The following is a 27613-nucleotide window of genomic DNA, read 5'->3' on the forward strand; positions in this document are numbered from 1 at the left end:
CTGTTCGTCTCTATGTGTCCTGTGATAGACTGGCGTCCTGTCCAGGGTGGACCCCGCCTCACGCCCGATGTTAGCTGGGATCGGCTCCAGCCCCCCCCCCCCCCCCCCCCCCGCGACCCTGACCCCGGGATAAGCGGTTGAAGATGAATGAATAAATGTATAAACCTTCACAGATACTAATGTTTTTTGTCATATTTCCAAGAATATCAAAGATTCATAAAACACGCGACGTGATGTTGAGACTGTCCATTGTGCCAATAGATGGTGTGCACTCACATGAGATCTGCCGTGATGTTGAGAGAGGGTGGGAGATCTGTTCCTGAGGGTGGGGTCAGTAGTGTTCCTTTGAGTCTACGGGTGTTTCGGCCTTTAAACACAATACACCCTCATCAAAGGTGGCCAGCTACAGGGTGATCAAGCCTTAGCTTGTGTCCCATGCCCAATCATTAGGAGTAGCCTAGCTGTAAAATGGCTAATATCCCAACGGACTATGCAAGGCAGGGGCGTCCTCTTCCCTGAGCCAAGCCTACAGCTGACCGCACACCTCATGGACCCTCCTCAGGTTGGAGGGTTGGGATATACTGTGTTTCATATGCTTTGCAAAGTTGCAGGATTGAATACACAGTGTGTGAAAACAGCAAAAAGAAAACCACGTTTGGTTCAAATGAAAGACAAGAGAAGAAATAGATTAGTATCCCATCAGCCCCGAGACACCCGAACCCCAATGTGTGATTTCTGTCCTGGGGGGAGGACCACTTGATACAGGTATGACATCATTCATTCATTCATCCATCTTCAACCTCTTGTCCCTGTCGGGGTCGCAGGGGGGCTGGAGCCGATCCCAGCTGACATCGGGCGTGAGGCGGGGTCCACCCTGGACAGGACGCCAGTCTATCACAGGACACATAGAGACGAACAGAGACAGACAACCATTCACACCTACGGGTGATTTAGAGTCATCAATGAACCGAACACCTGCACGTCTTTGGACTGTGGGAGGAAACCGGAGAACCCGGAGAAAACCCACGCAGACACGGGGACAACAACAGCTATATCCCCAGTGTCACAGCAGTGATGTGCTGCAAAATTGAAAGCACTTCCCAGTTCCATTTCATATCCATATGATCAGCTGATGCAGATGTTTTAGCTGAATACCTCTCTAGTGTCGACCAGTGTGACCCAGTGCTGTTGTTAATAAACATATTTGATTGGTCGTCCATGTTTTCTGTTCACGCTCTGCTTCAATTGTGTGGAACGCTTCAGAGTCGGAGCGAGTGAAGTCCAGCTAGGAGAAGTCCCATGTGCTAACGCTGGGATATGCAGCATTTATACAGTATACATACAAATACAGTCACATACATCTACAAATTACTACATGGTGTAGCAAAGGCTTTAACACATGGTCATGACTAATCTGCAGATTAATCAGTCAGGCAGTAAATCAATCAATCAATCAACCAATCAATCAATCGATCGATCATATGGTCCATAAAATGTCTCTCTCAGAACTCTCCCAGCGCCACATGACGTTGTCAAACTGTCCTGTTTGACCAAAAGTCAGGTTTTGGTTTCTTGAGCGCACTTTAGCACACGTTTTGGCTCCTAGAGGAAATTTTAGCACACGTTTCGGCTCCTAGAGGGCACTTTAGCACACGTTTTGGCTCCTAGAGGAAACTTTAGCACACGTTTTGGCTCCTAGAGAAAACTTTAGCACACGTTTCGGCTCCTAGAGGGCACTTTAGCAGATGGTTTGGCTCCTAGAGGGCACTTTAGCATGCGTTTTGGCTCCTAGAGGACACTTTAGCACATGTATTGGCTCCTAGAGGACACTTTGGCACGCGTTTTGGCTCCTAGAGGACACTTTAGCAGATGGTTTGGCTCCTAGAGGGCACTTTAGCACACGTTTTGGCTCCTAGAGGACACTTTGGCACGCGCTTGGCTCCTAGAGGACACTTTAGCACATGTATTGGCTCCTAGAGGACACTTTGGCACGCGTTTTGGCTCCTAGAGGACACTTTAGCACATGTTTTTGCTCCTAGTGGGCACTTAAGTACACGTTTTGACTCCTAGAAGGCACTTTAGCACAGGTTTTGGCTCCTAGATGGCACTTTAGCACGCATTTTGACACCTAGAGGGCACTTTAGCACAAGTTTTGGCTCCTAGAGGGCACTTTAGCACACGTTTTTGGCTCCTAGAGGGCACTTTAGCACACGTATTTGCTCCTAGAGGACACTTTTGCACACGTTTCCGCTCCTAGAGGACACTTTAGCACACATTTTTCAACAACCAAAAGTCCAAACCTAACAGATATTTATTTTACTCGGATGCGAGACACTAAAAAAACTGACAAATCCTCACAATTGAGAAACTGGACCCTGGGATTTCTTGCACCCTCTCACTCTGTCCCACACAGCACATACACACACGTTAGTGATACACCGATAATTGGTAGGCCAATAAATCGGTCTGGTTAATGCCATTTTGATATAATCCGAATCAGCGATGTCTCCTCTCTCCCCATTAAGGCAAACACTTCCACAGGCAGCCTTGTCTGTGTGGCTGCTGGAGAACGAAGTTAGCACTCCCCCTTGTGTCAGTTTGGCCATTCTGCGGACAGACGTCAGCGTCACAGAATCAAGCCTTCATCCAGCTAAACTAGCTTACCGGGCTTGAAAAACTATTGTATAGGCATCAACAGACCCACTCCTACTCCAAATGGTTGTCGTGATTATTTTAATATTACGCTTCAAGACTCCTAGAGGGCACTTTAGCACACGTTTTGGTTCCTGGAGAGTACCTAAGCACGCATTTTATCCCCAGGAGGACACTTTACCACACACTTTGCACTCATTTTGGCTCCTAGAGGGCACTTTAGCACATGTTTTTTATCCTAGAGGGCACTTTAGCACAGGTTTTTTATCCTAGAGGGCACTTTAGCACATGTTTTTTATCCTAGAGGGCACTTTAGCACAGGTTTTTTATCCTAGAGGGCACTTTAGCACAGGTTTTGGTTCCTAGAGGGGACTTTAGCACAGGTTTTGGTTCCTAGAGGGGACTTTAGCACACATTTTGGTTTCTAGAGGGCACTTTAACATGCATTTTTCAACAACCAGACCACAAACCCCCAGATTTGTTAGATTGTTTGGGGACTACAAAAATAGATAGATAGATATTTTCCGCAAAATATTCCTGTGATTATGTAAGTTTTACTCCATATATATACAGTACATATAAAGCGTATACAGCCAGGAAGACAACTTCTTCTGTCTCAGACATCACAAAACCAAACTGTGTGCGTGTGTATGCGCGAGGGTGCGTGCAGGGGTGAGAGGAAGCGGGGGTGCATCGCACCAGAGGATGCGTCAAAGGCTCAAACCAAACCCACAGAAGACGACTGGCCTACTTCATGCACGCCCTCCGTCTGTGCGGGTTTCATTTCGGAGCGTCAGGTGTCCACGGCGCGCTTTTACGCACAGCTGCCGGGACGGTGTCCAGGATGGTTCAACGGTGCCCGCGCTTCATCCCTGCGGCTGTGCTGCTCACACTGGCGTTAGTGGGGATTCTGCTGGTGGTGCTTGCTGCTAAAGAGATGGAGACACCGCCGGACAACATGGTGAGGAAACGATCCTTCTATTCATCTTCTCGCAGGGTACAGGTGCGCGTTATTGTTGTTGTTGTTGTTGCTATATTTTATAGCCTACATATGATTGTACACATTAGAAGTTCCATTAAGATAATAAAGCTTAAAGTATTGTCTGCGGTCAAATAAGTTATTAAAATAAAATACTGTTACCACTGGCGTGCACGGGGGGCATGGCCCTATTGTTGAAAAACGCACGCAAAAGTGCCAAAACGTGTGCTAAAGTGCCCTCTAGGAGCCAAACGTGTGCTTAAGTGCCCTCTAGGAGCCAAACGTGTGCTAAAGTGCCCTCTAGGAGCCAAAATGTGTGCTAAGGTGCCCTCTAGAAGCCAAAACATGTGCTAAGGTGTCCTCTAGGAGCCAAAACGTGTGCTAAAGTGCGCTCTAGGAGTCAAAATGAGTGCTAAAGTGTCTTCTAGGAGCCAAAACGTGTGCTAAAGTGCCCTCTAGGAGCCAAACGTGTGCTAAAGTGCCCTCTAGGAGCCAAAATGTGTGCTAAAGTGCACTCTAGGAGCCAAACGTGTGCTAAAGTGCCCTCTAGGAGCCAAAATGCGTGCTAAAGTGCTCTCTAGGAGCCAAAACTTGAGCTAAAGTGCCCTCTAGGAGCCAAACGTGTGCTTAAGTGCCCTCTAGGAGCCAAACGTGTGCTAAAGTGCCCTCTAGGAGCCAAAATGTGTGCTAAGGTGCCCTCTAGAAGCCAAAACATGTGCTAAGGTGTCCTCTAGGAGCCAAAACGTGTGCTAAAGTGCGCTCTAGGAGTCAAAATGAGTGCTAAAGTGTCTTCTAGGAGCCAAAACGTGTGCTAAAGTGCCCTCTAGGAGCCAAACGTGTGCTAAAGTGCCCTCTAGGAGCCAAAATGTGTGCTAAGGTGCCCTCTAGAAGCCAAAACATGTGCTAAGGTGTCCTCTAGGAGCCAAAACGTGTGCTAAAGTGCGCTCTAGGAGTCAAAATGAGTGCTAAAGTGTCTTCTAGGAGCCAAAACGTGTGCTAAAGTGCCCTCTAGGAGCCAAACGTGTGCTAAAGTGCCCTCTAGGAGCCAAAATGTGTGCTAAAGTGCACTCTAGGAGCCAAACGTGTGCTAAAGTGCCCTCTAGGAGCCAAAATGCGTGCTAAAGTGCTCTCTAGGAGCCAAAACTTGTGCTAAAGTGCCCTCTAGGAGCCAAAATGTGTGCTAAAGTGCCCTCTAGGAGCCAAAACGTGTGCTAAAGTGCCCTCTAGGAGCCAAAACTTGTGCTAAAGTGCCCTCTAGGAGCCAAAACGTGTGCTAAGGTGTCTTCTAGGAGCCAAAACTTGTGCTAAAGTGCCCTCTAGGAGCCAAAACGTGTGCTAAGGTGTCCTCTAGGAGCCAAAACGTGTGCTTAAGTGCCCTCTAGGAGCCAAAATGTGTGCTAAAGTGCCCTCTAGGAGCCAAAACGTGTGCTAAAGTGCCCTCTAGGAGCCAAAACTTGTGCTAAAGTGCCCTCTAGGAGCCAAAACGTGTGCTAAGGTGTCTTCTAGGAGCCAAAACTTGTGCTAAAGTGCCCTCTAGGAGCCAAAACGTGTGCTAAGGTGTCCTCTAGGAGCCAAAACGTGTGCTTAAGTGCCCTCTAGGAGCCAAACGCGTGCTAAAGTGTCCTCTAGGAGCCAAACGTGTGCTTAAGTGTCCTCTATGAGCCAAAACGTGTGCTAAAGTGTCCTTTAGGAGCCAAAACGTGTGCTAAAGTGCCCTCTATGAGCCAAAACGTGTGCTAAAGTGTCCTTTAGGAGCCAAAACGTGTGCTAAAGTGCCCTCTATGAGCCAAAACGTGTGCTAAAGTGTCCTCTAGGAGCCAAAACGTGTGTTAAAGTGCCCTCTAGGAACCAAAACCTGTGCTAAAGTGCCCTCTAGGAGCCAAAACGTGCACTAAAGTGCCCTCTAGGGGCCAAAATGTTACTAAAGTGCCCTCTTGGAGCAAAAATGTGTGCTAAAGTGCCCTCTTCAGTGGCAAAGACGCGCCATAAGTGCCCTTTATTCCTTTTCATAGTTCAAAAACTCTGTGCACGCCACTGACTGTTATAATAAAGTTATACTACTTTACGTGCTGGGAGGTTGTTGCACTTACTTCAGTCAAGTCAAGAGGAAGCTCCTCGTAAAACTAAAGGTTCACCACCTAAGTAACCTAACTTATGTCGTCTCTCAGTGACATGTTACAACACATGCTTTTCAAATGGATCCTCATATTAAAGGAAACCACCCACAAACTTTTAAAACAGTGAGTTCACAGGAAGCTTATTCGCTCAGACTAAATATTCAAATATAGCTTAATGCTCAGAATGAAACCTAGAGCTCTTAGCACGTATAAGCCATGTAAACCACGTATTAGTCGACTGAGTATTAGAGTTATTTAATAAGGAACAGGTTTAGTCGACAATTACACAGGCCGACAAATGGGCTGACAATCAAACAGACAGAGTCGGGTCAGAGTCATCCACCAGGCTTGGGTTCAGTGTCTGACAATTTCTTGAAGTTTAGCCTTTAAATACTCAGCTTCCACGTGCAGTAGACGTGGAATGACGCATGGGTACTGTCCAGTTGTTAGCGCACGGGCAAACTTTGTTCACGGCTGTCTGAGCCCCTGTTTAACTTAGCCAGTCCACTTGGGTTCCCTCAGTTCAATTGAGACAAACATGTTTTAAAGAGCAAAGGACGGTAATGACTGAGCAAAACAGGTTCAGAACAACAGGTTTACAGTAAAAGAAAGCCAGGCTTCTGAATATTGCACATTTCTATCACACGTGACATGCAATAGATCAGGGGTCTGCAACCCACGGCTCTTCAGTCCCTTATCAGTGGCTCCCTGTAGATTTGGCAAAAAAAAAAAATATAAACAATGTGTAAATAACCTGTTTTTTGCACAGTGGACAAGGGAAAACATTTTATCTTAGAGTTCGAGGTGATATTGAAAAAATATTAGGTGAAAGTACACGTCTCATCCTCGGTCTACGGCCCAGCGCCTTTCCCTGCAGGGGGCTGATCTGGAGCTGGTGACCCGCACTGATACTTTATAAATCCCCTCCTATAACATTAGCGAAGGAAAATAATGTTTCGTGGACATATTCATTTGATTTCACATGATTATGGCTTACCTTTATGCTTGATATCTGGTGAGAAATTAGCGAACAACCACAATTTTAGCACAGGTAACAATGGCGGGTAACAGTCATTATATATACACCTTTATAAGCTGTGACATCAAATATGTTTTGCGGCTCCAGAGAAATTTCATCTGGTGGAAGAGGAGGCAAAATGGCTTTTTTGATGGTAAAGGTTGCAGACCCCTGCAATAGATAGTTAACCTCAACAGTTTAAAAGGGTTTTGCAGACGAAAGTGATGCAACAGCACTGACTCTGCAGGACAGACAGACGCTGACAAAGACTGTGAGATAAAAGAAGCCGTTTGCGTGTGAACATTTGAGATTCTCTTTGAGGAAAAATACCCGTGTGGTCTTCTTTTTGTTAATGTCACAGACACTTTGAAATCACTTTTAAAAGAAAGTGCCGTATGCTGCCTTTGCCTACGGAACAATAGTACAAAGGGAGACAAAGTCAACATCGCTGCACCACAATACTCAACAATATGATCCGTGTCATCACGGCATACGAGTGAATCTGTACTCTGTAGTGACATGAAAGGAAGTTAGATCACAAAACTTGTAGTCCAAAGTCAATGCTTCTGCCACATCCTGTCGATACCACAGTTCAGCACAGTGCCAAGTGCACAGAACTCGCCTGCACAAGTGGAACAATAGTTATCAGGACCGCGTATACAATATACAAACACCCTGGTAAATACAATGTACAGAGAAAATAACATTTTACTTACATTTCCATACATTTGAGTGCTTACAGGTGTAGGTTAATACACTTTTGGCCACACTTCCTGTAGACATCACTCCCACCTTAGCTGCCAAAAGAAGACGCCCTGCCTCCTCCTCATCCGCAACTTCTAGCTCCGCCTCTTCTAGATGGAGCGTAGTCGGCAGCTGACCCTCCCTGTACAGTGGTAGGTGAAGGGCGTGTCATTGGAGCCGAGCTTGGTCAGAGGAAGTGACTCCCGTAGGAGAGGACGACTGGATCAAGTTGAGAGAACGGACCCGACGGTTTTGTACAGTCTATGGCTAGAACCCCTCTTCCAGACCGTGAGATCAGCTCCAATGACGCGCCCTTCACCTACCACTGTACGGGGGGGTCAGCTGCCGACCATGCTCCATCTAGAAGAGGCGGAGTTAGAAGTTGCATTTGAAAGTCCAAAGTCCCCAGGTTCATATTTGGAAACTCCTTCCATAGAGGCTTGGTAATGCAACTACTGGGCCAGGGACTCGTTTGGCCACACTTCCAGTAGACATCACTCCCACCTTAGCTGCCAAAAGAAGACGCCCTGCCTCTTCCTCATCCACAACTTCTAGCTCTGCCTCTTCTAGATGGAGCATAGTCGGCAGCTGACCCTCCCTGTACAGTGGTAGGTGTAGGGCGCGTCATTGGAGCTGATCTCATGGTCCGGTAGAGGGGTTCTAGCCATAGACTGTGTATAAAAATGGACGTAGCATACCCGTCGGGGTCCGTTCTCTCAACTTGATTCAGCTGTCCTCTCCTACGGGAGTCTCCATCTTGTCAGACTTTGACTCCGCCTCATTTCCTCTGACCAAAAAAGGGCATGTATGTGACGTTGGGGGGAGGGGCGTACGTCCATCTGGCTGACGTTTACCTCCGAGGTGAAGTGAGGGCCAGACGCTAGCTGTCACTCAAGAGGCCACGCCCCTAATTATTCCTAAACTTTAACCTCCAATTAAATAAAAATCAGCCTGGTACAAAAAACGGACGCAGATCAAAGCAGAGCAGAGTGAGAAACTAGTGATGTCCTGTCCAATTTTGCAACTTATGAACAAATTATTTGAGATCACGGCCTTTTGAACCAAGTTTTGCGATCTAATTTCCTTTCATGTCACTACAGAGTACAGATTCACTCTTACGCTATGATGACATGAATCATATTGTTAAGTATTGTGGCGCACCGATATTGACGTTGTCTCCCTTTGTAATAAAATACATCGGCACAGCAATATGAGTACGTCTGAGCAGAATTATTAATAACTAAAATCCATGTGTTCTGTTGCCTTGTTGTATATTTCCAACATTTATCGCTGTGTCTGTTTCAGTATGGAATTGTTCTGGATGCCGGCTCGTCCCACACATCCATGTACGTCTACAAATGGCCGTCAGACAAGCAAAACGACACTGGTATCGTCACCCAGCACAGCGAGTGTCATGTTAAAGGTGAGTTCCTCCAAGCGGGCGAGAGAGGGTTAACCTTACAGATGCTGCGTCACTTACAATAACCAAGTATTGAAGTGGATCATTTTACCAGCGGAGTAAAGGCTCCTGCTATAGACGGGGAATGAGAAAGTGCCTGTAATGCTGTTTCATGGCTGTAAAAGAAATCAAGCACTTGACATTTAGACTCTTCAAAGATCACACAATGATACAAGAAAGGAAACAAAATAACAACAGCAAAACATCTTCTCTTTTCATTTTAATGGAGGTTAAAGTTTAGGAATAATTAGGGGCGTGGCCTCTTGAGTGACAGCTAGCCTCTGACCCTCACTTCTCCTCAGAGGTAAACGTCAGCCAAATGGACGTATCTCCCTCCCCCCAGCGTCACATACATGCCCTTTTTTGGTCAGAGGAAATGAGGCGGAGTCAAAGTCTGACAAGATGGAGACTCCCGTAGGCGAGGACGGTTGGATCAAGTTGAGAGAACGGACCCAGTTGGGTATGCTACGTCCATTATTATACACAGTCTATGGCTAGAACCCCTCTACCAGACCATGAGATCAGCTCCAATGACGCGCCCTTCACCTACCACTGTACAGGGAGGGTCAGCTGCCGACTATGCTCCATCTAGAAGAGGCAGACCCGTCTGGGGTCCGTTCTCTCAACTTGATCCAATCGTCCTCTCCTACGGGAGTCTCCATCTTGTCAGACTTTGACTCCGCCTCATTTCCTCTGACCAAAAAAGGACATGTATGTGACGTTGGGGGGATGGGCGTACGTCCATGTGGCTGACGTTTACCTCTGAGGAGAAGTGAGGGCCAGAGGCTAGCTGTCTCTCAAGAGGCCACGCCCCTAATTATTCCTAAACTTTAACCTCCAATAAAATAAAAAATGGACGCAGATCAAAGCAGAACAGAGTGAGAAACTAGTGATGTCCTGTGGGCGCAGATGTGCTGAAGTCATTCAAAGCTGTGGCCTCTACACTTCCTGTTCATGTTTGAATCCTAGAGAAGAAACTGGTTACTGTTCTGAATAAATCAAGTCTCTGTTCTCCAAATTTGATCTCCAGTGTATAGAATAAGTGAGAAAATGTGTGTTTTTTGCTAATTTGCCTGATCCGACCCTTTAACCCCCGACTGTTCTGATGGCGAAGACACTTTCACTTCCGCGATGCCATCTTCCACAAACTTATGCAACGCTGTAGTTCCTCACCATATCGTTTGAGCCATCGTTGCCAGTTGTTCCTTGTTTGTTTTTCAGTTTCCTTGGCAATAAGTGGGTCAGTCGTTCTTTCAGACGAGGAAGTGCGGTTTTTGAGAAGGTCAGGCCGAGTTCTTAAGCAGAACTACTTTTTCTTTCTGTCAAGGCGGAGGGATATCCAGCTATGCAGGTGTTCGCGGTGGTGCAGCAGAAAGTCTGGAGGCCTGTCTGGGTAAAGCTGTGGAGGAAATCCCCAAGTCCAGGCACCACCAAACTCCCCTCTATCTGGGAGCTACTGCAGGCATGAGACTCTTGAAGTCAGTACATTCGTGTTAAGACAGGATATTGCACTAATGCATTAAATGGATCTTGGAAGGATTTAATAGGGGGTTCTCTCCACTCTTTAATAGGATCGTCAATGCCACCGAGTCCCAGCGGCTCCTGAAGGAAGTGGAAGACAAACTGCGGTCGTACCCTTTCAAATTCAAAGAGGCGACCATCCTGACCGGGCAGGAGGAGGGGGCATACGGGTGGGTCACAGTCAACTACTTACTGGACAACTTTGTCAAGGTGAGCTCTGACTTTTCTGTCCAACACACACACAGAGGTCAGAGAGGGGGAAATCCACCCTAAAGGGCTTTAACACTGGTTCATTCGACTCTCATTTTTGAGGAATTGTGATGTTTCAACTGCAGCAAAGAACCCCGGGCTCTACTTGAACCCAGGCCACTGCAGTAAGGACTTTTTTAGGAGTTTTTAAGGGTATGCACTCCACTCACTGAGCTACAAGGGACACCCAAAGTAGAGGCTGTTGTGGGAATTTTGGATATTTGTAATTCATAATCATAGTTTTGTCAGGTCCGACGCAGTTCAGTGTCTCCTCTGTCTCACCTTCTTAATGGATAACGCAAATAACTAACTCATGATGATATAATGGCATATGTGTGCATCTGCACCCTCTGTTAGAGACCTTGTGATGAGAGAGGTTCAAAGGGGGTTGTAATGTCTAAGGCATGGGTCTGCAACCTTCACTATCAAAAGAGCCTTTTTGCCGCCTCCTCCAACAGATAAAATTTGTCTGGAGCTGCAAAACATACATTTGATGTCACAGATTATAAAGGTTTATGTATTGTTACATTTTTTTCCTTTTATTGCCTGTCCTAAAATAGGTTGGTCGCTAATTTCTCACCACATATCAAGCACACAGGTAAAGCCGCCATCATGTGAAAGCAAATTAATATGTCCACGAAACACTATTTTCCTTCCCTAATTTTTTGGAGGGGGTTTATCCAGCATCAGTGTGGGTCACCAACTCCAGATCAGGGAAAGGCGACGGGCCGTACACCAAGGATGTGACGCATATTTTAGTTTCACTTTTCACTATTTTTTCAATATCACCTTGAACTCCAAGATAAAATGGTTTCCCTTGTCCACTGTGCAAAAAAACCCGCATTATTTACACATTGTTTATATAATTTTTGGCAAACAGCTACAGGGAGCCACTGAAAAGTGGCTGAAGAGCCGCATGCGGCCCAAGAGCCGTGGGTTGCAGACCCCTAAGTCTAAGGCATGTTTTTGTTTGGTCTAAAGACGTCACCCAACCAAGGCTATTCGCTTCCTGTCCCTCTCCCTAAAAGACTGTGCGAGATTTGGCTCATCGTCATTCCTGCTAGAATCTAACTTTGTGATGATGTAGGGATGAACGTATTTTTTATCCGCAGAGGAAAATGCTTTGGCAAAATAAAGCATGGAGAAAAAGCTGATCCTGTTTGTTGATCTTTATTGAAGAATCTATTTCCACCACAAGGCCCTACTGCAGGATCTGAACGCCTAACAAGCTGTGATATTTAGTAGCACCCCACTTTCTGCAAATAAAGCCACATGGTCCTGAAAGATGTATTCCCCCTGTAAATGATAAAATATGAATGTATGTTTATTATGATCCAAACATGTCAGCACTCAAATGTGCGCAAAAGTGCTCCTGACTATGTGCAGATTCTGTTTGTACCTAAGAACAAATCCTAAATATGAAAACATTGGTGAACGCCGAAGTCTTTGTGAAAATTGTGGGTATTTTAGAGGAACTTTCCCCTGAAGAACGGTTTGTGAACGAGGCTCAATGATCCCAACAAATTTCGTGAACATAAAAAAGGAACTTTATCCCGACCCTGGGATGCATTTGCCTGAACCCGATCACTGTAGAACGTTTCATTTCAGACTGTTGTGTCCTGTGATGTCCTTTCTTGCCTTCAGTTTGGTTTCGTCGGGCGTTGGCTGAATCCTGGCAAAGAGACAATTGGAGCTTTGGATTTAGGCGGAGCTTCCACACAGATTGCTTTTGAAACCTCGGAAACGGTGGAGGACAAGGACAACGTGATGGAGCTGAAGCTTTATGGACAAACCTACAGACTGTACACCCAGAGCTTCCTGTGCTACGGTCAAGACCAGTTCCTGCGGAAGCTGCTGGCTCATCTGATCACGGTACTTGATCTTTAAAAAGGATCCAATCCTGGAACTTCACTTGCCATACGCTGCACTTTCCTTTCATATTTACCAGGAGAATGTTCTGTTCCTCTGTTTACTCTTTCAGACTGAAGGCGTGAAGCCCGAAGTCTCCCATCCCTGCTATCCACAACACTTCAGCGTGTCTGTCAAGTTGGGGGAGGATGTCTTTGATTCTCCATGTACTAAGAGCTACAGACCAGCTCAGTTCAACCCCCAGATGTCTGTATCAGTGGTGGGCACAGGAGATTACCAGAAGTGTCTGGACAACGTAAAAACGATGTTCTCCTTCAACAACTGCTCTTACTCCAAGTGCTCCTTCGATGGAGTCTTCCAACCCAACGTGAGAGGAAGCTTCATGGTGAGGGAACCTGTAAGAGCAGTAACAGCATAAAGGGACAGCACGCATAGATCAGAAGTTTGTCGCATTCCTTGGCTTTTTGGCCTTCTTAGTTTTGTATGTTGTAAACAGTGGGCGCTTGTGACTCAGGAGGTAGAATGGGTCGTCCCCTAATCAGAAGAGTGGCAGTTCAATCCTGGGCTCCTCCAGTGTAGCCTCGTGAGACCGTCCTGATCTCTGAGCTCCATTGTATTTTAGGGCGCACTCACACTGTCCTTCCACACCGGGCCAAAACAGGTTTTACGGGTAAAGTCTAGCTCGTTAGACCACTGTGTGTGCAACCGCTCCGTGCCTAGCTGCGGCCAGCTGGCCGTCCACGGCCCGTTTGGGAGAGGTGGGCTTTTGTAAAGCGTGCGCACGTGTACGAGCACCAGCACGATGCCTACGGCGGCTCTCACGTCATTTCCTGTGCGCCTGTTGGGACGTAGAAAAAAGAAGGAGGGACCATGCGCGGACATTTCAAACAATGGCGGTGAAAGGTTCACGTTGGTGTGATGCGGAGGTGGAGTGTTTACTGCAGATTTGGTCGATGAAAAGATTCAAAAACAGTCGACAAGACGCACAAAAACTCAGAGTTCTACGGAAAGATCTGGAAACAAAGCCACGCATCGCCATGACGTCATCAATGCGTGTGACGTGTTACGGCGTGATGACGTATGGACAGGCAAGAAGCATTGGTAAAACAGACTAAAACATAATGTAAGAAAGTTCACTTAAAAAGTTATCGTCTCACGTGGGACATGAACTCGGGGTCTCACGTGTGATATATTTACCATTACAGTAGATGATGAGGGTTTACAGCGTCAACTAGCAGCTAGAGTTGAGCCTAACCGCCTCATATTGTAGTAACAAGCAACTGGTAACGTCCAATCAAACATCTGACAACGGTCGAATCGGTTGAATGAATGTTCTCCAAGCTGTCTGTCTGAAAACTCATCTCCCTGAGCTCTATGTGACTCTGGACTGACTCGTGTCCCATGTTCTCCGCAGGCGTTCTCGGCCTTCTTCTTCACTCACAGCTACATCACCAGCCTCACCGACATCCCCATCACGTCCCCCGGCCGACTGGAGGAGGCAATCCAACTCATCTGCAACATGACCATTTCTGAGGTACTCAGTTCTCAAACATGTTCATGTTCACGGTGCTTCATGACATTTGCTGAGTAAGCATTAGCAAGCAAGACAACATTAGCAGTGTTTCCTCTAGGAGTTTTATCAGCACCAGGGGGAAAGGATAGTGTCAGACCACCGCAACACAGTCCACACATGCTGTGCCTCTGCTACAAACACCCGCGGGACGCTCGGCCAGAGTAAACCCCAGCACCGGGGGTCTGATCCCACCTTGACTCTGACCCCAATCAATCTAGTTCCTGCCGTTACACAGGACAGCCGCCAAACTCAGGTCCTGTTTAGACAAAGACGATCAAGAAAGGAAACACAAAAGGGCCGTTACCATTCTCACTTCTTGTTCTGCGTTTAGACGAGCGTCTTTGGGGGGACATCTTTGTGCATACGGTGACACAAAAGTGTGTGAATTGGATGTAGTGTGCACGTCAGGTGTGTGTGTGGAGCTGTGAAGCGCTGCCACACAACAGCACCCAGAGCTGGTGCATGCGTGAGCAGATCAGAGCCCACTTTAGCTTTTTGAACCCCGTTAAACAGAAAGCTGGAGCCTTTTTAACATTTACACTCTGAAGGGGGGTTCACCTTTTTTGCGTTTTAAGCCCCCGAAAAACGCCGTGTAAACGAAAGGCACATCTGATCAAATCTTTTGTCGTTTTCACCAGCGAACTTTGTCGTGTGCACAGAGCCTAAGGGCGTACTCACACTGTCCGTCCGTCCCGTGCCCCAATGACAGTTTTGGACATACAGGGTTTCCTCCCCGCAACAAACGACGACATGTTGACCGTCTTTGAATGTTTAAGAAAAGTCTTCAGCGCAGGTAGACGAGATCAAACGGACTAAAATCTGCAGAACGATCCAAACTCTTAACCAACCATTTCCACTTATAGATGACGGAAAAGACGAAGCAGAAGGAGAAATACATGAAGAACGTCTGCGCCGTCTCCAATTTCGTCCAGGTGCTCTTACTGCAGGGCTACGGATTCGACCAGCGCTCCCTTCCTTCAGTCTCGTTCCAGAAAAAGGTCAGGAGTAAAGGAAATCATTTAACCGTTTTACCCATCATGTGCCTTCATTCCAGATTTCACTCTGTGTCCAAACAATTCAATTCAATTCAATTCAGTTTTATTTACAGTGTCAAATCATAACCAAAGTGATCTCAGGACACTTTACAGAGTAGGTAAAGACCACACTCTATGACTTATTTATGATTTACAGAGACCCAACAATTCCCCCGTAGAGTACGGTGGCGTTGAAAACCTTCACTATAACAGACAGGAACGTCAGACAGACCCAGCTCTGTGGAGGATGCACATCTGTCTGCACCGGAGAGAGGAAGAGAAGGAGAGAGAGAGAGAGAGAGAGAGAGACAAAGACAGACGGACAGAGACAAAGACAGTCCCAGAGATCCAAGAAACCACAAAAGTAACAGTAACTATAATAATATCTATAGTAATGTTAATAAGACTTATATGGAGAAGGAGAGAGACAAAGAGGGACAGATGGACAGAGACAGACAAAGACAGACACAAAGACAGACAGAGAGAGACACAACAGTAACTATAATAATATCTATAGTAATGTGAATATAACGCATATGTTATAACAGTTAATACAGCAGAATAGTAGAAACAAGCACAGCTGAGGTGACAGAATATGACAATGATCATAATTATGGTGGCAAACATGATAAATGATAATTTTGTAATGGTATAAATACCACCGATGATGCCTCTATGGCTACAAATTCCATAGTTTATAAGACGAGTGATAGTTTATGTCCTGTGTGATGACGGAGAACACACGGGGGATGGGACCCAAATGCAGACACGGAACTCAGGAGACGGTATTAACAAATTTAATAAAACTTATTTACAAAAAGGTGATTTAAACACAAAGGAAACACACGAAGAACTAGATACAAAATGATACGATGAATGGACACAAGAGGACAGGTACACAGGGAGACATTTGGGTGTGTTTAGGGTATGTTTAGGGTCTACAACGGTCCGGCGCCGCATGCCTGTCAGCTCAAGGTATTTTTTTAACATGAACACACATACACAAGCAGGGATAGACAGACAGAGGGAGACAAACTCACACAAAAAGGAAGAGGAGGGTACTGACAGAACTGGGTCTTGACAGTTTATATGAGTAATAGTTATAACAGCAGCAGGAAGCGTCATGCAGGACCACGGCAGCAGGCACCACCACCATCAGCAGAGACCTGAGAGACGACAAAGCTATCAACTCCACTGGTCACTAAGCGCTGCACCTAAATGAGCGAGCTTGCCGGTGTGGTGCTGTGGTTTCAGCGCGTCGTCTCTTGTGCTTTTGCAGGCAGGAGGAGCCTCCGTGGGCTGGGCTTTGGGGTACATGCTGAATCTGAGCAGCATTGTTCCAGCTGAGAGACTGGGACTGATCAAGATTCTGCCCCCGGGGCCCTGGGCCGGAGTTATTATCCTCTTCATCCTCGTCCTCCTCATTGCACTGGGACACCTGCTCATGGTCTACAGAGGAACTAAAGACAGTGTGGTGTGAGTCTGCACGTGTCCGTCCAAAACTTGAAATCTCTTTTAGAAAACAATTTTTGTTGCACTGGCCTGCAAAATTGTCTTTGCATATCCACAAACAGTTTTGTTGCTCGTGGAGACTCGTGTGTGCTTGTGTGTGTAAAATTAAACTACAGAATAAACCATGTTTTTTGTAAATGTTTCTGATTCATTGAGTAATATTACACACACTCACTACCACCGCATCAGAGCTCTTTTCTCTGTGCTGTGACAGGAACAGCCCACATGTTATTCAGGGGATGCCTGAGACACCTGTTTATGTGTAAAAATACTGTAACTCCCTCCTGGCTGCGGCCTGTGAATGTTCTCATGTGTCCAGGTCGTTGTGATCCCCAAAGCAATTTCAGTCAAAAGTAACTGGAAACGTCAACCAAGTCCAGTTGCTTTTGACTGAAATTGCTTTGGGGATCCCTCCTGGCTGGTGCCATCCGACCTTTAGGTCTGGTATACGACAGAAATTACAGAATAAAAGGAGCGGATCGCTGATATTTAGATCTTGAGGTCTGCGTTAGCCACCAGAACAGGATCCGAGGCTCGACAGAGCAGAGGACTCGTCCTAGAGGACAGTAGTGAAAGTACTGGTGCAAGGTACCTGAATGAAAATAGTTATTAAATGTTATTAAAACCATAGACTTTTGTAACATGCATAACCTTGCTGTACCCTGGCACATGTTCTCTGTTATCCCTGAATAATATTTGTGAACCATTGAAACTGAGAACTTTTTAAATAAAGCTTTTGTTAAAATTAAATGTTGAACTGAATTCTCATTATGGGAAAATATCATGTACACAAGAATAAATGGAATAACATAAAGTGTTTTAATAATGAAATTAAAAACTATAAAACATCCCTAAAGAGAAGAGAAGTCTATAAATGAAATATATGAAACAATATCAAAGTCTCTCGCTCTTTCATTTACAACCCTGTTTTCTTTTAACACACTTAAAGCACCTTTGTTGCAATGTCAACCCCTGTGATTATTGTATTTTATATTATTTGTATTTTGTTAATCAATGTGTCGTAAGCTTTTACTGTTTTAAATGCAAGTAAATATTTCCTCAAATTATTTATTTTTTGTAAATTATTTGTTTTCTAATTGAAATGTAGGATTTTTTAAATATTAAATAAACAAAAAAACAACGACGAGTGAAGCGCGGAACCTTTCCTTCGCTGTGGCTCATATTTCTGACGGACCGTTTACACCGCCGGAACACCGGAAGTGTGCTTTGAATGAGCGTAGTGCGCGGACCAACGGTTCTCTGGCTGTTAACGGAAACGCTAAAACAGTGATTTCACACTTAAATCCGGACATTTATGGTGAAAAAGGGCGGAAAATGTTCGCGGGGCTGCCTGAGCTCGGCATCTCCAACGGGGAGGACCTGAAGGAGACTCTCACCAACTGCACGGAGCCTCTGAAAGCCATCGACCAGTTCCAGGTAAAGTGTCCCCCAGGTCACAGGTTCGATAACCAGAGTCTTTGTGAAGCTCCACTGTCCGAAAATAAACTGTTTAATGTCGTAAAAACATAAATGACCACAGTCTACGCGCCTTAGACACACACAGCGGGAGCTAGCGTAACTCAACACTCAGGTAATTAACCGTTAAGACTGCTCCGGTGCTTTGTTTTGGTTATTAGCAGCTATTCTCACGGGCAGGGGCGGATTCAGGTGGGCAGGGGCCCCTGGGCTACTGTTTGTTTGGGACCCCCCCCCCCCACATTATTAATCATGCTTTGTTAGAAAAAACACCTTTAACACTGTTATCACTTATCGCTCCTTATCACTTATTAATTAAATCAAATTCAATTTTATTTATAGTGAATGAATGAATGCTTTATTTCAAACTGGGCGGCAGTAGCTCAGTCCATAGGTGACTTGGCTGGGAACCGTAGGGTCGCTGGTTCAAGTCCCTGTGTGGACCATATATGGTGCGTGGACTGGTGGCTGGAGAGGTGCCAGTTCATCTCCTGGGCACTGCCAAGGTGCTGTTGAGCAAGGCACCGAACCCCCAACTGCTCGGGGCGCTGGTCACTGGTAGCCCCCTCCCTCTAACATCTCTCCTTAATTGCATGTATATAGGTCCTGGTTGTGCATGTGTGTATTTCGGGCCTGTGTGTGTAACATGTATGATAATAAGAGTGAAAATTGAATTTCCCCGTGTGGGATAAAAATAAAGTAATTCTTCTTATTCTTCTTAAACATATGAAAACACTAAATTACACTTGAAGCAGGAGTCATTAAAACCCTTTGTATGTTTGTAAAGGAGCATTAGCTGATTCATTCCTACCCCTTCTCCACTTAGAACCTAGAACTATAGGTTTTCTTACTTCCTGTGTTTCCTGTTTGTTTTAATACGCTCAACAAAACAAACAATAACCAACAAAACAAACAATAACCGTGTGTGCAAAAATAAATAAATGACAAGTATGGCAAAAGTGAGAACCCTAGTGTGTGTCAGACCCCTCTTCTTCTTCCCTGCACCTCGTAAACACCGTCCGTTTGTGCCGCTGTTTGAATTTGCTCATGGTTGGACGTCGTCTGAGCTGCTCCGCTCGTCTGTTCCACAGTTTCACTCCACATATTGAAATGCAAAGAGTTTTTAAAGATGAGCGTGCGTACAGATGTTTTAGATTCAGTTCACCCCTCAGATTATAACCCCCCCCCCCCCCCCCCCCCCAACATGCTTGAATATTTACTGGTAACTTGTGCCAAATCATAACAAACGTTATCCCAGGACACTTTACAGAGTAGGTAAAGTACATTCACTAAATCAATTTAAAATAAACAAAAAGTAGATTGACTAAATTAATTTAAAAATAAATAAAAAGTAGATTGACTAAATTAATTTAAAAATAAATAAAAAGTAGATTGACTAAATTAATTTAAAAATAAATAAAAAGTAGATTGACTAAATTAATTTAAAAATAAATAAAAAGTAGATTGACTAAATTAATTTAAAACTAAACAAAAAGTAGATTGACTAAATTAATTTAAAAATAAATAAAAAGTAGATTGACTAAATTATTTTAAAAATAAATAAAAAGTAGATTGACAATTAATTCTAAAATAAATAAAAAGCAGATTCAGTAAATTGACTAAATTAATTTAAAAAATAAAAAGCAGATTCAGTAAATTGACTAAATTAATTTAAAAAATAAAAGCAGATTCAGTAAATTGACTAAATTAATCTAAAAAATAAAAAATAAAAAGCAGATTCAGTAAATTGACTAAAGTAATTTAAAAAATAAAAAGCAGATTCAGTAAATTGACTAAATTAATCTAAAAAATAAAAAATAAAAAGCAGATTTAGTACATTTACTTAATTAATTTCAAAATAAATAAAAAGTAGATTTAGTACATTCATCTCATCTTCGTTAATTAAATGTCTTATTCTGGTGTTACAAAGCCCAATTTGAGTGGTTTACAGCATAACACCATCTCTTTTTAATGTGATAAAAAGGTGAAATAATCATTTTCAATATGTATTTGTAGACATGTGTAATATATCGCAGCCCTAAGGTGCTGGAAAAGCTTGAAAACGGACCTTAAAAGTGCTTGAATTTACCTTGGAAAAGGAAAAACTAAGCATTTCCTTAAATAAAGTAATGCTAGGCCAGATTTCCTTGGTGTGTCAAATGTCGGCCGTTGGAACCATTTTTACAACTGGTCCTTTATTGACCGGCTGCAGCTCGATCGAATCCCTGATAAGTCTTTCCTGTGTCACACGACTGCAGATGGAAAATGGCATCCTGCTGCCGACCCTCCAGTCCGCGCTTCCCTTCCTGGACCTCCACGGCACGCCCCGGCTGGAGTTCCACCAGTCTGTCTTTGACGAGCTTCGGGACAAGCTGATGGAGCGAGTCGCCACCATTGCAGAGGGCAAGGAAGAAGACAGGTGTGTTGTGGGTCGTCTGTTGTTTGTTTATGACTTTGTGTACTTTGTGTTTTGAAGGAACCAGCTCTGATGCTATTGTGCTTTGTCTTACTTCGATCTACTCACAGATACGGGAAGCTTGAAGAGCTGCTGGAGAAGAGCTTCCCTCTTGTCAAAATGCCGTCCATCCAGCCGGTGGTGATGCAGGTGCTGAAGCATCTTCCCAAGGCAAGTGTCTTTATGGCTATTTCTCTGGGGACGGAGCATAGACTGTATAAAAATGGACGTAGGGTCTCCGTCGGGGTCCGTTTTCTCAACTTGATCCAATTGCCCTCACCTACGGGAGTTGCTATGTTGTTAGATTTTCCTCTGACCAAAAAAGGGCATGTATGTGACGTTGGGGGGAGGGGCGTACGTCCATCTGGCTGACGTTTACCTCCGAGGAGAAGGGGAGGGTCAGTGGCTAGCTGTCACTCAAGAGACCACGCCCCTAATTATTCATAAACTTTAACCTCCAATCAAATAAAAACTGGCCCGGTTCAAATTCACCCCCCGTCAGTGTTGAAACATAACATACAGACTGGGGGTTTTTGGGGGTTTTTATGTACCAGGGCAATTTTAGGGCGCACTCCCACTCTCATTCATCCCTTCGACACACTTCGATCCACTGAAGCTGATTTGGAGGCTCGTAGTGGAACGCTTTAACTTTTGTCGAGGACTAGTGAAGATATTCGGATCCTATGGAAACCCTGGATATCTGTACCAAATTTAACTTTGTATAAAGCTGATTTTTCAACCAAAATCTTCATATTGGCTTATGAAAAGGTGAGGAGCAGCCCTTAATCTTTATCTCATGCTCCCTCCCTCCTGCAGGTGCCAGAGAAGAAACTAAAGATGGTGATGGCCGACAAGGAGTTGTACAAGGTGTGTGCTGTGGAGGTGAAAAGGCAGATCTGGCAGGACAACCAGGCCCTGTTCGGGGACGAAGTCTCACCCCTCCTGAAGCAGTACATCGTGGAGAAGGAGGCCGCCCTGTTCAGCAGCGACCTCTCCATCCTACACAATTTCTTCAGCCCTTCTCCCAAAAACCGGCGCCAAGGCGAGGTGAGTCACGGTCATCAGATCAGAAATCTACCCAACACTAACCCACTTGATTAACCCTGTTGAGCGTTTCTGTTGTTGCAGGTGGTCCTGAAGCTGACGCAGATGATCGGAAAGAACGTGAAGCTGTACGACATGGTGCTGCAGTTTCTGCGGACACTCTTCCTGCGAACGAGAAATGTCCACTACTGCACACTGCGAGCAGAGCTGCTGATGTCTCTCCACGACCTGGACATCAGTGAGATCTGCTCTGTAGACCCCTGCCATAAGGTAAGGACACAAACGCTGATGGTGGATGAGTTTAGCAACATCCCTGTGCCACTGAAGAGCCCAAACCCTGCATGTGAGCTTTGTTACATTCTTCTAATCTTGCATGTCTCTGTTCCGTGCCGTGACAGTTCACGTGGTGTTTAGACGCCTGCATCCGGGAGAAGTTTGTGGACGGCAAGCGAGCCAGAGAGCTGCAAGGTTTCCTGGATGGAGTGAAGAAAGGACAAGAGCAAGTCCTCGGGTAAGAGACGAGGGGGTGGTTAAAGTCTATGAGCAGAGCTGTTCGTGATGAACGGATGAGTTAATCTTCGAGTGTCTGTGTGTTTCAGGGACCTGTCCATGATCCTGTGCGACCCGTTTGCTTGTAACACCCTGGTCCTAAGTATCATGAGGAATCTGCAAGAGCTGCTGAGTCAGGACTCTTTGCCCAGGGTGAGCATACTGTGCACAAGAACGCAGGCGACATGGTGCACAATCATGCCGACGGTGTCCTGGTGTTCCACCGACTGACAGTAGGTGGCGGTGATGCAGCAAAAAACTTATTAGCCAGCAAAGAAAGTCTGCTTTGATCTGGATCTCTGCAGCTTTGCTGATGCACAAACATAAAACGTAACATGCCGCCTCAGTGTAAACATCCTCCAGTTCTCCTGCACACACCTCAGATAACATAAACAGACTTGTCTTGTTAAAGTTGCTGGAATTACAGCTGGAGCCATCCAGCATCCATAACACAGGTAAAGTTAGTGGCAGAGGCGTATGCGACAGGGGAACATAGGGATGGCCCCAAGTTAGGCAAACGTTACGGTGTGTTCAGGTGAATCGTGTTAACTGTTTAGCTAGCAAATAAATAAATGCCAAAGTTGACGGGCAAATGCTGCCTCAGGGTACTTGAACGTGGTGTTCCTGGGCCGGAACAATAACAATCATTTGTAGAATTTCCATATTGCCCAACCTGCCTAATAACACCCTACCTGACACACACCTGTTGTATCCGTGTTTGCGAACAGGACAGTTCAGACCTGATGCTGCAGTTGAGGATGCTGTCCCTGGGTCAAGGGGCGTGGGACATGATTGACAGCCAGGTCTTTAAAGAGCCTCGCTTGGTACGTACAGTTTGTCTTACTTCTGTTCTGGTTTGAGGTCAGGTGAAGCATGAGTCTAAATAAACTGGAAGTTGTTGACGTTAAATCTGTGCCCGCTCTCAGGATCTGGAGGTGGTGACCCGCTTCCTGCCGGCCATGATGTCAGTGGTTGTGGACGATCACACCTTCACCGTAGAACAGAAGCTCCCCAGTGAGGAGAAGAGCTCGCCGTCATACCCCACCACCCTGCCAGACGCCTTCAACAGGTAAAGCACCCCAGGAGCACAGCGGGTGGCATCATATAACATCATTTCATAGATATTTTTATAGAGTTTCCTTCACTGGGGTCTGTGTGAGGAGAGGTGAGAAGAGTAGGTTAGCAAGTTAACAGCAGGAAGGCGATCTACCAGTCAGTCCTGGTTCCTACCCTCACCTGTGGACATGAAAGCTGGGTCAGGACCCAAAGAACCAGGTCACGGGTCCAAGCGTGTGAAATGTGTTTCCTCAGGAGGGGGGCTGGAGTCTCCCTTAGAGAGAGGGGGAGAAGTTCAGCATCCGTGAGGAACTCGGAGTAGAGCCGCTGCTCCTTTGCGTTGAAAGGAGCCAGTTGAGGTGGTTCAGGATCATCTGGTAAGGATGAACCCTGGGCGCCTCCCTAGGGAGGTGTTCCAGGCACATCCAGCTGGGAGGAGGCCTCGGGGAAGACCCAGGACCAGGTGGAGAGATTAGATCTCCACACTGGCCTGGGAACGCCTCAGGATCCCCCAGTTAGAGCTGGTTAATGTGGCCCAGGAAAGGGAAGTTTGGGGTCCCCTGCTAAATCTGCTGCCCCCGCGACCCGACCCCGGATAAGAGGCTGAAGATGAGATGAGATGAAATCACAATACGGTCCACTACATATAGAGGGGGGTGGTTTGAAGCCAAGCGAATGGCGGCTCACTTGACTGCAGTCCTTATCTATCCTATCGTTCTCACACTTAGTGGCCTGCCAAAGATTTGTTTAAAAATTTACTGGTTGTAAATGTGCGACCAGATGTCAAATCCAGTCGCACACACTCATATTTTGATCACAGTCTGGAGCCCTGCAGAACACAGTTGTTTACTAATATATTGACATTCTTAAAGATGAGGAAAGTCCTTTTAAAGACGTTTTTCCCTTGAAATGTCTGATGTGAATCCTGAAGCAGGGCGAAGTGTCGTGGTTGTGACAGTGTTTTGTTGCTGCTCAGGTATCTGCAGGAGAACAGAGTGGCCTGTGAGATGGGTCTCTACTACGTCCTCCACATCGCCAAACTGAGGAACAAGAATGCCTTACAGAGGCTACTGCCCGCCCTGGGTGAGTACCGAGTATTTCAGACCACGACCTTTTAAAGGTTACAACCCTAATCCAAACTGCAGAATCATTTGTCTGACATTTTATCATATAATTAGTGTTGTGGTGTTTTTGTTTCGTCATCTTATTTTCATATTTGTTTCAGGGCGCACTCCCACTGTCTGCAAATATATAAATATCCATATTATTTCATACGTACACATGATGATTTTAATCACATTAAAAGAGATGGCATTACGCTATAAACGACTAAAATTGTGTTTTGTAATACCAGAAGGATAAGAGATTGAATTATTAACATTCAAAAGCCATTTGTTGCGGAAGAAATGCGGCTACAACTTCAAGCATTTTCTAAACCTTGAAAGCAGAACATTAAAATTAAGCATTTTCAAGGATTTCAAGCACCTGTAGGAACCCTGAGAGTAGTCTGGCTTACCAGATGTACACAGCTGGGTTAATGTCAGACATCCGGTGCGTGGCTGCACGTCCACCGTCTCTCTTGCAAGACGCCGTCCACTTAGCTGGTTGAATTGGGTTAAAAAATACAAACAAGCCAGTGAGATTTATTTTTTGATAGAGTTTGTTTTTAACACTTAAAGAAGGACTACGTGACCTGTCAGACTAAGAGTCTGCTCTCTGCTCTTCCCACAGTGGAGACGTACAATGACATGGCCTTTGGTGACATCTTCCTGCACCTGCTGTCCGGACACCTCACGCTGCTGTCGGATGAGTTTGGATCAGAAGACTTTTGTTCCGTCGTCTTTAACGGCTTCCTCCTGACTTCCTTTTCCAGGTGGGTTGATCCAAACAGGGCCTGTTGTATACACACACACACACACACACACACACACGCACACACACGCAGCATTAAAGTGTAATTCCAGTGTAAAATCACCCCAGGGTCTATTTCGGCAAATACAACGGAGAAATCTGGTAGAGTCGCTAACAGTCGGACGTGGCTAACACTAATTAGCTAGGGGCAGCATGGTGAAGGCATTCAAAGGTCTTTTTTAACCACTAATGCTGCTGAAAATAACAGCAAACCTCTGCAGCAGCATGAGAAGAGTCCCTACACACACAACAAAGCAGTAACAGTGTAGTTAGTGAACCCAGAGTTTATTAAAGAGTGTTTTAAAGACTTACCTACTGGCCCCTGTACCAGCTCCTCTCATAGTAAAGTCCATTACAGTGGATTACCAAAGTCAATCCCAAAGGAAGGAGCCCATTGGTGCTTTGTTTTGTGTGTAGGGGCTCTTCTCATGCTGCTGCAGAGGTTTGCTGTTATTTTCAGCAGCATTAGTGGTTAAAAAAGACCTTTGAATGCCTTCACCGTGCTGCCCCGAGCTAATCACTGTTAAGCCGCATTCGGCTGTTAGCGACTCTCCGGGATTTCTCCGTTAATAGATGTTACATGAAAAAAATGTCCTGATGGCTCATTTGACGACTGAAAGGCATCCCCACTCCAGGGACCCGTAACTTCCTGTTCTGCTGTCACGTTCGACCCAAAGCTCTCGACCGTATCCACATTTTGTTTGTGTTTTGAATGTTTCCCAGTAAAGAGAACGTCCACCGACACACCCTCCGCATGTTGCTGCATCTACACCACAAGGTGCTGCCGTCGTGCATGGAAACCCTGATGAAGACTCTTGAACCTCCAAAACAGGTTGGTTTCTCTTTCTACATCCAGCTTGTGTTTGAAAGCAAGGACTGGAGCTTTAGTGACGGGTAGAACCAGAACCAGGACGAACATCAGTTAAAGTTCAGCCGATTACAGATATTTAATCTATTCAGTTGATCCTTTCAATAAAAGTATCATATCGTATATTTGGAGGAGGAAGTGTCCTGGTTTGGGGGATGTTTTCTGCAAGCAGGAGTTGGGCCTCTTGTTCAGCTACACGGCAGGTGAATGCAGATGTTTACGTGAACCTCCTTCAGCAACATGCAACACTTTCACTGCAAACTGTCTCCAAGCAGCTGCAACGTTCATGCAAGACAATGTCCCCTGACACACTGAAGAACGGGTGAAGCAGCTCCTTAAAGCTCAGAATATTGAAATAAAAAATGATAAAATGCCCAGAGTCCAGATCTAAACCCCATAGACAACCTCTGGAAAAACCCTCTGCAACAAAGTAGAGTCTAAGAAACCCACTACAGTTACTGAACTGTGGAAGAGACTGGGTCAGAACGGACGCAGATCAAAGCAGAGCAGTGTGAGAAACTAGTGATGTCCTGTGGGCGCAGATGTGCTGAAGTCATTCAAAGCTGTGGCCTCTTCACTTCCTGTTCATGTTTGAATCCTACAGAAGAAAACACTGTTGAAATCTTCTCTTCTGACACAATCAACACTGTTCTCTCATTTAGATCACTGTTTATTTCACAAAATAAAGGTTTGCGTTGATGTTCTTGGTTATTTAAACACATTAAACATGTTGGTACAGCAGTGGTACAGACACAGGATATTCTATCAAATTCTGAACAGTAAAAAATAACATATTTCAGAATAGTATTAGTAATTTGTTGTCTAATGTTGATCTCCAGTGTAAGTTAGTATCCACTCTATGACTCGTCTGTGTAAATCATAAATAAGTCATAGAGTGTGCTCTTAACCTTCTCTGTAAAGTGTCCTGAGGTTACTTTTGTTATGATTTGACACTGTAAATAAAACTGAATTGAAACGTACTGTTTGCACTGACGCTTTGTGTGACCCCGCCCCCTGTGACCACAGAGCAGCGAGCCTGTGAAGGAGCTCTACACCCAGCTGACGGAGAAGCTGGACGCCCAGAAGAAGAGCCCGCCGCCACCGGAGGAAACTCCGTCCCTGGACCTGGGGCTGCACCCGGTCACTGTCCCAACCACCGCCACCGCCTCCACCCCCACCCCTACCCCCACCCCTACTCCTACCCCTACCGCTACCACACCTCTCTGAGGCGCCGCGGACACGGAGAGAACCCAGAAATCACAACGAGTGACTGACTGTGAACACAGCCGGCAGCACGACCGGAGATACGTTATCGTTAGCTCCGTACTTTCTTCATGGAGCTTTATTTTCTTTAGATGTTCGTCTCTGAGAGGCTCCGTCAGCGTAGTCCAGCGGTCATCTGTGCTTCTTCAAGGGGGGGGGGTACTTTTGTTATACACACGCTCTTGTATTATTGTCAAAATATACAGTATCTTCATATGTAATCAGGCTATCAGTTTATCATATCTGATATGCGTCAGCAGTGCA

The 27613-nt window shown here is 45.5% G+C and overlaps 2 protein-coding genes across 2 annotated transcripts; both read left to right on the forward strand.

Moving 5' to 3' along the window:
• The first annotated feature begins 3481 nt into the window (after positions 1-3481).
• LOC310946236 (ectonucleoside triphosphate diphosphohydrolase 2-like) lies at positions 3482-16943 on the forward strand. Its single transcript, XM_083912654.1, has 9 exons — positions 3482-3613; positions 8816-8933; positions 10297-10447; positions 10541-10700; positions 12384-12611; positions 12721-12993; positions 14023-14142; positions 15045-15179; positions 16495-16943. The coding sequence occupies exons 1-9, from the start codon at positions 3497-3499 to the stop codon at positions 16693-16695; spliced, it is 1503 nt and encodes a 500-aa protein (XP_083768780.1). The 5' UTR covers positions 3482-3496; the 3' UTR covers positions 16696-16943.
• A 1042-nt stretch (positions 16944-17985) lies between these two features.
• On the forward strand, positions 17986-27578 carry nelfb (negative elongation factor complex member B). The gene is made up of 13 exons (XM_083912932.1): positions 17986-18164; positions 20462-20622; positions 20730-20829; positions 21475-21705; positions 21787-21972; positions 22101-22213; positions 22302-22404; positions 22980-23075; positions 23178-23320; positions 24284-24390; positions 25039-25180; positions 25942-26050; positions 27113-27578. The coding sequence occupies exons 1-13, from the start codon at positions 18063-18065 to the stop codon at positions 27311-27313; spliced, it is 1794 nt and encodes a 597-aa protein (XP_083769058.1). The 5' UTR covers positions 17986-18062; the 3' UTR covers positions 27314-27578.
• Positions 27579-27613: the final 35 nt, after the last annotated feature.

This window comes from Echiichthys vipera, assembly GCF_963691815.1.
Source record: "Echiichthys vipera genome assembly, chromosome: 4".
NCBI classification, from domain to species: Eukaryota; Metazoa; Chordata; class Actinopteri; order Perciformes; family Trachinidae; genus Echiichthys; species Echiichthys vipera.

Coding starts and splice junctions, on each gene's coding strand:
- LOC310946236 (XM_083912654.1), top strand. CDS start 3,497: ATGGTTCAACGGTGCCCGCGCTTCATCCCTGCGGCTGTGCTGCTCACA. Junction 10,448..10,540: donor GCAGGCATGAGACTCTTGAA/GTCAGTACATTC, acceptor ACTCTTTAATAG/GATCGTCAATGCCACCGAGT. Junction 12,994..14,022: donor ACGTGAGAGGAAGCTTCATG/GTGAGGGAACCT, acceptor TGTTCTCCGCAG/GCGTTCTCGGCCTTCTTCTT.
- nelfb (XM_083912932.1), top strand. CDS start 18,063: ATGTTCGCGGGGCTGCCTGAGCTCGGCATCTCCAACGGGGAGGACCTG. Junction 18,165..20,461: donor AAGCCATCGACCAGTTCCAG/GTAAAGTGTCCC, acceptor ACACGACTGCAG/ATGGAAAATGGCATCCTGCT. Junction 24,391..25,038: donor GAGGCTACTGCCCGCCCTGG/GTGAGTACCGAG, acceptor CTCTTCCCACAG/TGGAGACGTACAATGACATG.